General features: G+C 39.8%; 1 protein-coding gene across 1 annotated transcript; it reads left to right on the forward strand.

The window, feature by feature from the left end:
- Positions 1–378: 378 nt before the first annotated feature.
- Positions 379–9,540, forward strand: LOC127844976 (uncharacterized). The gene is made up of 5 exons (XM_052375577.1): positions 379–410; positions 2,082–2,213; positions 3,712–3,875; positions 4,627–4,784; positions 9,360–9,540. Exons 2-5 carry the CDS (start codon positions 2,179–2,181, stop codon positions 9,504–9,506), a joined length of 504 nt encoding a protein of 167 aa, XP_052231537.1. The 5' UTR covers positions 379–410; positions 2,082–2,178; the 3' UTR covers positions 9,507–9,540.
- The last annotated feature ends 656 nt before the right edge of the window (positions 9,541–10,196 follow it).

The following is a 10,196-nucleotide window of genomic DNA, read 5'->3' on the forward strand; positions in this document are numbered from 1 at the left end:
ATAAAAAAAAATATGTGTGCATAAAATATTATTTATGTATTGTCCTAGTGGTAAAGAAAAGGTCATAAATCGGACGGACTCGTATGCCACGAAGGAAATAACTGAGACAATGATTGATTGAAAAAGGGGCATTTATTTTAAAATGCCATAAAAAAATAAAGAACAGAAAACATATTTTACTGAATGGCATAATGGGCGGTGAAAACCCGCCACAAGGGGAACCTGATAGATAACCCCGCCGCCTATGGACCTTTTTATATATATATTTGATAGTGAATTTTTTTTCATAAAATTTATTTTTCGTTATAATATGATTATTTATCATTCAAAATGATGTTTTCGTTAATTAATATCATAGCCACACGCTAACCACCTGTGGTCACAACGCGTGACATCAACGCGATCCATGCGTAAGCCGTGACTACTCTTTGCTTTCAAATACGAATATGATGTGTGCATTCAGTATAAACGATAATTGGAAAGGGTTGAGCGGACGTAAATGACACTATGGAAGTACCCTGGCGAAAATTGAAAAACAAAAAAGAAATAACCTCGTATTTACGACATATTATCTAATATTTATCGGCATACTATCTCATAATTGCGACTTTTTACGTCGTTAAATATTACGGCTTTCTGTCTCGTAATTGAGATTTTTTATGTCGTAATCACTACTTTGTATCCCGTAATTGCGTCCTTTTTTCTCATAATTGTTACTTTTTAAGTCGTCATAACGACTTCAATGCTTTGAATGTATTGCAAGTAATTAACGGTAAAAACCCCATTGTAATGAAATATTGTGCATTATAACAGACTTCCAGATCCTTTAATTGTAAACGTGTAAGTATGAAATAACTCCCCATTGCACACATTGCACTATGAAGATTTGTTTTCAAAACTCACTAGGTGAAACATGTAATTATCAAGTAATTGAAGTAGTAAGTGTGACCGGACGCCGTGCAAAAATTATTTAGGGTCATAACGCTTAACGTGTATATGTTTGTGTAAGTTTTCATTTTTTTATGACAGACCGACCGACAGAACGACAGACGGAAGAATGGACAGAAGAGAATGACAAACAAAAGTATGATAAATAGCCAAGTTTGTCAACACCATATTTAATTAGTCCCCTACCGGTGAAACCGGAGAGGGACTATGGTTTGCGCTCTGTGTGTCTGTCAGTCTGTCATAATTTTCTGGATCCTGCGATAACTTCATTTTCTTTCATGGCAATATGGAGGTTATGCACGTCATTTTATTTTGTTCCTGCGTCAAGAATTATGGTTTCTATGGCAACAAATTAGACTAGAAATATTGCTGAAAATGGTGGATCCTGCGTAGGTATGGTACTTTTAATGCTTGGCAATAGTCTTGTAATCATTATTTCTTGTTTAACTATATCAATAGAAAGTATTTCCTAATTGTTACTAACAGTGACAATACCTTTACCCTGTAGTGAAAATGGGTCGTTAAAAATAATCACATTGCCCTCCACAAGTACACTCAGTTTCATATATGAATCTTCAGTACTTTATGAGAAATATAGCGATGTACAGTTTTACGGACGGACGGACTGACGGACTTACAGAACAAACAAACGGAGGAGGGACTTGTATTCCCCACTTATGATTTATTTATTTTTTAAATGAAATGTCATAAAAAACGACATCAAATGGTTAATTACGAGATGTTCATTGCCATTGCGAGATAGGGAGTCGTAATTAAGGGATTATTTAATGTTTTGTATTTTTAATTGGTATGTTTTAATTGACACTTGTCACTAGGACGCTTCCATATTACACAGAAATAGTTATAGTCAATAATTTGAAGAAATGAAGATTTATATTTTCATTTTAATTTCAACAAAGACCACATTGCATGAAAATCTTGACTCGAAGAATCGAGCAAATTTTTAGCATAAATTCTAGTGGCTCAAGTTATAATATGTATGAAGTAATATAACTTTTAGCTGAACAATAATGGCCTAGTTTCAATATGTGAGCCATAAGGTTTCAACTTGCTAAACGCACTGATGTTTATAATTCATTAAAGCATGAAAAGTATGTATGTTTATACGATAGTAATGGCGGTAAAGTGATCTGCTACTTCTCGGCCGGCTCCTACGACCACAACCGGCCGGACGCTGGTCAGTTCCACGCCAGCGACCTCGGGAACAAGATGGACGGATGGGACGAGAAGTGGATCGACATACGGTATGAGGAAATCCATAATCTTATTTGGATCGAATCTTCTAACGAAACTTCAGAAGCGGAGATCTGAAATCGAGTCGGATTCGCGGGTCGAACAATTACCCGCGGATCCGGAAAAACTCTTTTGCTAACGATGTTAGGTCGGGGCGCTAATTCAAGACAAGAAACCGTCGGAGACGGATGTTGCTCCCCAAAGGTTTTTTGTCACAATATTGCACTATATATTCAGATAAAAGGAAACGTCTTGAGGGGCATAACTTTGGACAAAATAATACGATGGATGGTTTAGCAACTTAAAAATTTCAAAGGACCATAACTCTCTAAATAAATCATCTAACCAGAACCCACAAATAACATGCGCATCTCCTCAAGGTAGTTAAGCCTATCATTAAGCTTCATTGAATTCCAGTCAGTAGGTGCTGAGAAATAGCCCGGACAAGAATTGCACTATATGTACAGTTAATGGAAAATTTCAAAGGGCCATAAGTCGGTGAAAATTGAAAAAATCATCCGACCAGAACTGGCTGATAATATGCACATCTCCTCTTAGTAGTGAAGCTTCCCATAAAGTTTCATTGAATTCCGGTCATTAGGTGCTGAGAAATAGCCCGGACAAGAATTGCACTATATGTACAGTTAATGGAAAATTTCAAAGGGTCATAATTCGGTAAATAATCATCTGACTATAACCCGCTGATATTATGCACATGTCCTCTTGGTAGTGAAGCTTCCCATAAAGGTTCATTGAATTTCGGTCATAAGTTGCTGAGAAATAGCCCGGACAAAAATTGCACTATATGTACAGTTAATGAAAAATTTCAAAGGGCCATAACTCTGTGAACAACCATCCGACCAGAACCGGTTGATAATATGCACATCTCCTCTTGGTAGTGAAGCTTCCCATAAAGTTTAATTGAATTCCGGTCATTAATTGCTGAGAAATAGCCCGGACAAAATTGTGCACGGACGAACGGACACACGCACGGACAGACGAAGCGGCGACTATATGCTCCGCCCAAAAAAAGTTTGGGGAGCATAAAAATGAAAATTCAGGATAATTTCTTTATAGACTAAATACTTGGAGTTAAATTGTCATCATAATATTTTTACGCGTTGTTTTCATTCCAAATTTATATAATACACGCAACGAGCGCATGTTAGTCCGTATACGGTATTCTAAAAATGGTAAGCATATTGTGGGCAACTTCATGGCGAATCTCTCAAAAGAAACTTGTGCTCTGTGAACAAGGGTTGAATGCATGTGCGTAAAGTGTCGTCCCAGATTAGCCTGTGCAGTCTGCATAAACTAATATGTGACGACACTTTCCGCTTTTATGATATTTTTCGTTTCAAGAAAGTCTCATCTTCTTAGTAAAAACAGGGACCTATACAAGTAAAATCAAGTTCGGACATCACAGACTAATCTGGGACGACACTTTACGCACATGCATTAAACCACTTTTTCACAGAGCACGGCCTTAATGAATTCAATTTGTAACAGATCGAGTAACGTGCGTCGCATCATGTCGGCGCGGATGGACCTGGCGAAGAGCAAGGCCTGTGACGGCATCGAACCTGACAACGTGGACGGTCACGAGCACGGGAACGCGAACTTTGGCTTCACGAGCAGCGATCAGCTCAACTACAACAAGTGGCTCGCTTCAGGTAACATCATTTTAACATGGATATTTTGCGTTTAGGAAAGATCAAATCTTATGTTGTTTCTTATATACACAGAAGCTAAAGTTTGTTAATTACGCTGGTCGTTTATGACAACACTGCCCTTTATCGAAACAATGCGTCCTCATATTCGTATTTCAGTTTCACGAAATTACTATACCAATTACAACGCCACGTGTCACGGTACCGAACTTAAGCGGGGTTTGTGATTAGCTGTGTTTAATCGTCCCGCTTATCTTACTCGGTAGAGCACTCGCCTTGTAAGCGGGAGGTCCCGGGTTCGAATAGCGGACTGGCTGCACACTGTTCACCACCTTGCGACATATGCACCTTTTGATTCGCACACCCAATTAGTCTCTCGGCGATCATAATGTAAAGTATCGGCGCATGCACGTAGTTAGGGACAGTTTCATTTTCTTCATATAATGTTTGAGCGTCGTTCTTGAAACACGATTCTTTATGCATGGGCGTAAAGTGTCGTCCCAGATTATTCTGTGCAGTCCACAGAGTCTAATCAGGGAGGATTATCTGACACTTTCCGACTAAACTGAATTTTCGCACAGAAGTGACTTCCTTTCAACAACAAAATACCATGGATATTTGATTGACAACATTTTCCGCTTTTATGGAATACTTCATTTGAGTGAAATCTGGAACGACACTTAACGCCCAAGCATAAAGTCCCGTTTTTCAAGAGCGGGTACATGACAACCCACGTGATCGTGTGCATTTTCAGAGGCCCACAAGCGCAATCTCTCCATCGGCTTGAAGAACGACGCTGAGCAGATCCCACAGCTGCATACGTTCTTTGATTGGGCCCTCAATGAGGAGTGTCACACAGTGGACGGGGGCCGCGAGTGCGACCTTTACAAGCCATTCCTCGCAGAGGGCAAGGTAAAATAACAGATGCAGGATTGTGTTTGGCGATATAAAATATATCGGGAAACGGGCGATATAAAATATATCGGGCAACGGACGATATAAAATATTTCGGGGAACGGGCGATCAAACATATATCGTGGAACGGGCGATTTAGAATATATCGGGGAACGGGCGATATACAATACATTTGATTAATGGGTTAAATATGTATAGGGCAATAACTTGGGAAAGGAATTATTTTTTTTGGCAAACCACTAAATGGTATTGTAAAACATTCTCCTTAGTAATGACGGTAGGGCACAGGCACACAATCCATTAACAAACACTGGTGGATAATATACAAATTCCCATATGCACCGTCAGATCGGATGGCTTCTGACTACGACCAAAGCAGTCAGTGTAAAAAAACGCCGACCGTGGGATCTCTCGGCATTCACGTGGCGATTATTGGTGACGTCATGGCGTCCAAACTACGTTCTTTGCCGGTCTTCTATGACTCTGCTACGATCTCAGAGTTTTGACTACGACCAGAAATGCGATAGGGTCGCATACGACGTACTCACACTCAGCTGTGTAGCCAATGTGTCTTGGAGCGTCTGAGAGCAAACTGTTTTAGTTTCCATGGCGATTATTAATACAATTGCCCTAAGTCTTCTCGTATTCTTGGCGTTTGTACCGCGCTGTTGCACCTGCAACTGCGTGTAGCGCCCTCTTTCAGCGTTCTAGTTAGGATGCCGCAAGATCGCTTACCTTGGCGTTTACTTTAAACATGTCCAGAGTATTTGACGTCAGGACACCATCCTTGGTGTCCGTGGCGTTTAGACGCCGCCTTAATTCGTTTTCACGACGATCTCATAGCGTTCTTGTCCTTCCAATAGTCCAACTTGTTGACGCTCTCAAATATTAAGCTACTTTTTATAGTGGTAATATTTGGAGCTCCAAAGAATTTAGCCCATATAAAAAGTATCTCTAAATTCTTTGCGCGTCTTATAAATTAGACTAGTCCTTCCAACAGCGTCCTGCTCTGCCGTAAAAAACGCAGTAAGAACGCCAGTCCGATATGACGGGGATATTAGTAAACCACTGTTTGTCAATAAACAAGAGCGCCATGATGGCCCTGTATCGTTCCGCTGTTTTTTTATGCGAAAAAAGCGTGCAATGCGCATGGGTTGAAACGTACTCAAGCATATGTGACTTTCTCTTTCTATCCCTCGTCCGACTGGGCGATTAAAGTTGGAAGGGTGAGCATTTTTTATATGGAAAACGTTACTACGGTGTTAACTAAACAGACTAAAAGCCCGGGAATTGTCGCACAGGTCCTTTGCTTATAACGTAGGTGCATTTATCTCTCCAAAAGATATTGTCGTTCTTTCTATTTCACATATTTTTAGATGCTGAAGATCAAATCTACGCATGTTCTACAAGATTAATGAAAGTTCCTTCATACAATCATGAATCATGAATCTTTTTCCAAAATTCCAAAAAGTGTTAATAGGTTTCAAAGTTTCTGTTACTTATATAGTTCATGACATATGTAAAAAACCACAGGAGTTTGAAATTTTATCAATATAGCTAATCTAATGGCTAAATAATAAAAAATACCCCTATATAGTAAAGTCTTTATACTATATAGGGGTATTTTTTTTTATTTAGCCATTAAATTAGCTATATTGATAAAATTTCAAACTCCTGTGAAAAAACCTAATGACGTAGATCACCTAAATAGTCCTTTACAACATTATTTCTCGTCTGCAATCTCTTTCAATTTGGGGCAGTCCAAAATGTGCCATTTGGTAATAACCCCGTCACACCGGACTGGCGTCCTTACGGCGACCTAAGACTGTGTTTCTGGAAATTTCTGATTGTCGTAGTAAGAACGCCAATGACTTTTCTGTAAAAATGCTGTTTTTCGCCTTTCCGTCACACCAGCGTCCTGGTTTATGGCGTTCTGTGCGTCCTCACGGCTTCCTTAATACGTCCCTGGCGACCTTACCGCGTTCGTACTGCGTCCTTACGGCAACAAAAGCCGACCATACGGCGTCTGAGCGGCGTCCTTGGCGTTCTTATTGCGACCATAGTCGTTCTGAGGACGCAATAGACACAAAGGACGTACTAATGTCGCAATAAGGTCGCCGTACAGTCTCCTTGCAGTCAATGATCATTTTCTGTGGATTTGAGCGGCGACCACACGACGTCCATGGCGACCTTACAGCGACCCTACCACGTCCCTACTTCGACTACCGCGTCTCTACGGCGTCACTACGCCGTCTTTAACAGAACGCCTTAAAATGCCGGACTTCGGCGAATACTTTGAACATGTTCAAAGTGGTCGCCGTGGACTCGCGTCCTGAGCAAATTTTCGGCGACCTCACTGCGTCCTCTTGCGTCCCTCTGGCGTCTATGGCGCCCTCACTGCAACCTGGGTCGCCGTAAGGACGCAGTAAGGACGCCAGTCCAGTGTGACGGGGGTATAAAGGGTTAACATCTATGGATAGTTAATATGTTGGTCTACCTTTTACGCTCGACATGTATGCATTTATCTCTTATAATTAAAAAGTTATTCCAAGTGTATTTTGATAAACTTTTAGTTTGAGAAGATAATACTTTATTCATCCCATAATGAATAAATAGCAAAAACGCATAAACATGCAAAGTTCAACGACTTCCTGTGGCCATGTTTTTTGACGAATCAAATTTTCTTGAACAACTTTTTAATGAGAGCCTCCAAGGGATAAATTTGGCCACAGGGGCATAATTTGAACAAACATGGTAGAGAACTATAAGATGTCACTACATACCAAATTTGGTAGCCCTAGGCCCTACGGTTGTGGACAAAAAGATTTTTAAAGTTTGCACAAAAAAGGCCTTATTTAAGCATATGCTCATTTTTGTGACACCCGGGGCAGAGTCAAACTTGACCCCAGGGGCATAATTTGAAAAAACTTGGTAGAGAACTTTAAGATTTTAAATACATACCAAATTTGGTAGAAATAAGCCCGAAGGTTATGGACAAGAAGATTTTTAAAGTTTGCACAAAATAGGCCCAATATAAGAACATGTTCATTTTGTGACCACTGGGGAACGGTCAAATTTGATCCCAGGGGCTTAATTTGAACAACTTGGTAGAGGACTATTGGATGTCACTACATACCAAATTTGGTAGCCCTAGGCCCTACGGTTATGGACAAGAAGATTTTTAAAGTTTGCACAAAATAGGCTTTATATAAGCATATGTTAATTTTTATGACCCCCATGGCAGGGTCAAATTTAACCCCAGGGGCATAATTTGAACAAACTAATGGAGAACTATTAGATGTCACTACATACAGAATTTGGTAGCCCTTGGCCCAATGGTTATCGACAAGAGATTTTTAAAGTTTACACAAAATAGGCTTCATATAAGCATATGTTCATTTTTGTGACCCCCAGGGCAGGGTCAAATTTGACCCTAGGGGCCTAATTTGAACAAACAAAGTAGAGAACTATTAAATGTCACTACATACCAAATGTGGTAGCACTAGGCCAAATGGTTATGGACAAGAAGATTTTTAAAGTTTGCACAAAATAGGCTTCATATAAGCATATGTTCAATTTATTGACCCCCGGGGCAGGTCAAATTTGACCCCAGGGGCATAATTTGAACAAATTTGAAAGAGGTTCACCCTAGGAACATTTGTGAGATGGACGGACGCACGAACAACACAGGACCATGACATAGGCCCTGCTGGCCTCTGGCCAGTGGAGCTAAAAATCATGAATTCGGTTACCAATGTTGAGAAGTTAAAAAATAATTATTATATTCTATATACTTGGGGACAAGGTAAAATGTTCCTGTGACAACCACTCCAGTGTAAATGAAACGTTTTTCATCCCATGATAACCATAGCACAACACCGTTAAACATTACCTTGGCAGCCACGAGGGTTTCCGATGATACACCCCAATTGCAATCAATCTAGAGTAAGATTAAACGCTTGAATGGCCAGATTATACTTTTACCCTGTCATCCAAATGTTGGCGAGGAATTGCTTATCTTGTTCTTCAGTTGTTGTCAATAAATTGTTTTACCTTGTGCTCCAGTTGATGTCAAGGAAAAGGCTTTACCTCATTCTACATGTGTTGCCTCTGTAATACTTACCATTGTCCAGGAAATGTTTAACCTTGTCCCCCATATGTTGCCAAAAGAATGGTTTTGCTTGTTCTCAATTGGTTGCCAAAAGAATAGATTAGCTTGTCATGAATTGGTTACAAAAAGAATTGTTTAAATTGCTCTAACATGGAAATTGTTTAGCTTGTTCGTCAGCGGTTGCCAATAGCTTTTTCTCCATTGCTTGTCAATGAAATATTTTACCTAATCATTCTTGGGCCTTCCATTGTTTCAAATCAAATTGTTTAGCTTGACCTTAATTTGCCGAGAGGTTGGTTAAGCTCTCCTCCAAAGCTTGACAAGAAAATGGATAAGCTTCTGTGGTAACCAAGAGAGTGTTTTAGCTTGTTCTCCAAAGGTTTACAACAGAATGTTTTAATTTGTCTTACAGCACTTGCTAAAGAATAAACCAACATTATTTCTCTTCCTCCTTCCTGCAGGCCGTGTTCAACATAGAGTACGTGAATGGCCACCATGTGAGTGCCTCAGACCTGCAGAAGTGTACGTCCCACCACCCCAGCGGTATGAGCACGCAGTTCAAGGTCTATGATGTGGATGCCTGGGCACACCACTGCCCTGGACAGTGACCCAACATTAAATATTGACAATAAAATTACTCATTTAAATGAAACAAGCAAATTCATTGAATTGATATCCCCCGCCAATATGCTTTTGGACACTCATACCAAGTTTCAATGAAATCCGCCAAAGCACTTTCAAAATATGGCTCTGGTCACACAAAAAGCATTTTTCAAGATACAAAGGTTCATAACTCTGTTATTATCATATGAAGTACAATGCCATTTGGCGTGCATCATCCTATTAACCATATATATATACTCATACCAAGTTTCAATGAAATCCGCCAAAGCACTTCCAAGATATTGCTCCATACGGACGGACAAACAACACCAAAACAATATCCCTCCGCCTATGGCGGGCGATAATAAACACCAAAAATATACAGTTTTTTGTGTGTATCCATTGTTTTATGAATTCCATGATCATTTATAACAACTGCCTTAGACAGTCATTACTGTGACTTGTCTTAAACACAGGACTTGAAGTTCCCAAAAGCGTATAAAAGGGACTACACTTTCCACTTTTAATTTAATCCTTCTAAGGCACAAGGTGCTGTCCCTTATAAGCCTGTGAGGACTACACAGGCATGTCTGGGACAACACTTTATGCAATGCATCAACCCCATATCCCTAGAGCAAACCTTAATTATTATTTTTCATGAATTTAACTTTCAACGAGCTTAAGTTAATATCACA

The sequence above is a fragment of the Dreissena polymorpha genome, chromosome 9, assembly GCF_020536995.1.
Source record: "Dreissena polymorpha isolate Duluth1 chromosome 9, UMN_Dpol_1.0, whole genome shotgun sequence".
NCBI classification, from domain to species: domain Eukaryota; kingdom Metazoa; phylum Mollusca; class Bivalvia; order Myida; family Dreissenidae; genus Dreissena; species Dreissena polymorpha.

Coding starts and splice junctions, on each gene's coding strand:
- LOC127844976 (XM_052375577.1), top strand. CDS start 2,179: ATGGACGGATGGGACGAGAAGTGGATCGACATACG. Junction 2,214..3,711: donor GAGAAGTGGATCGACATACG/GTATGAGGAAAT, acceptor AATTTGTAACAG/ATCGAGTAACGTGCGTCGCA. Junction 4,785..9,359: donor CATTCCTCGCAGAGGGCAAG/GTAAAATAACAG, acceptor TCCTTCCTGCAG/GCCGTGTTCAACATAGAGTA.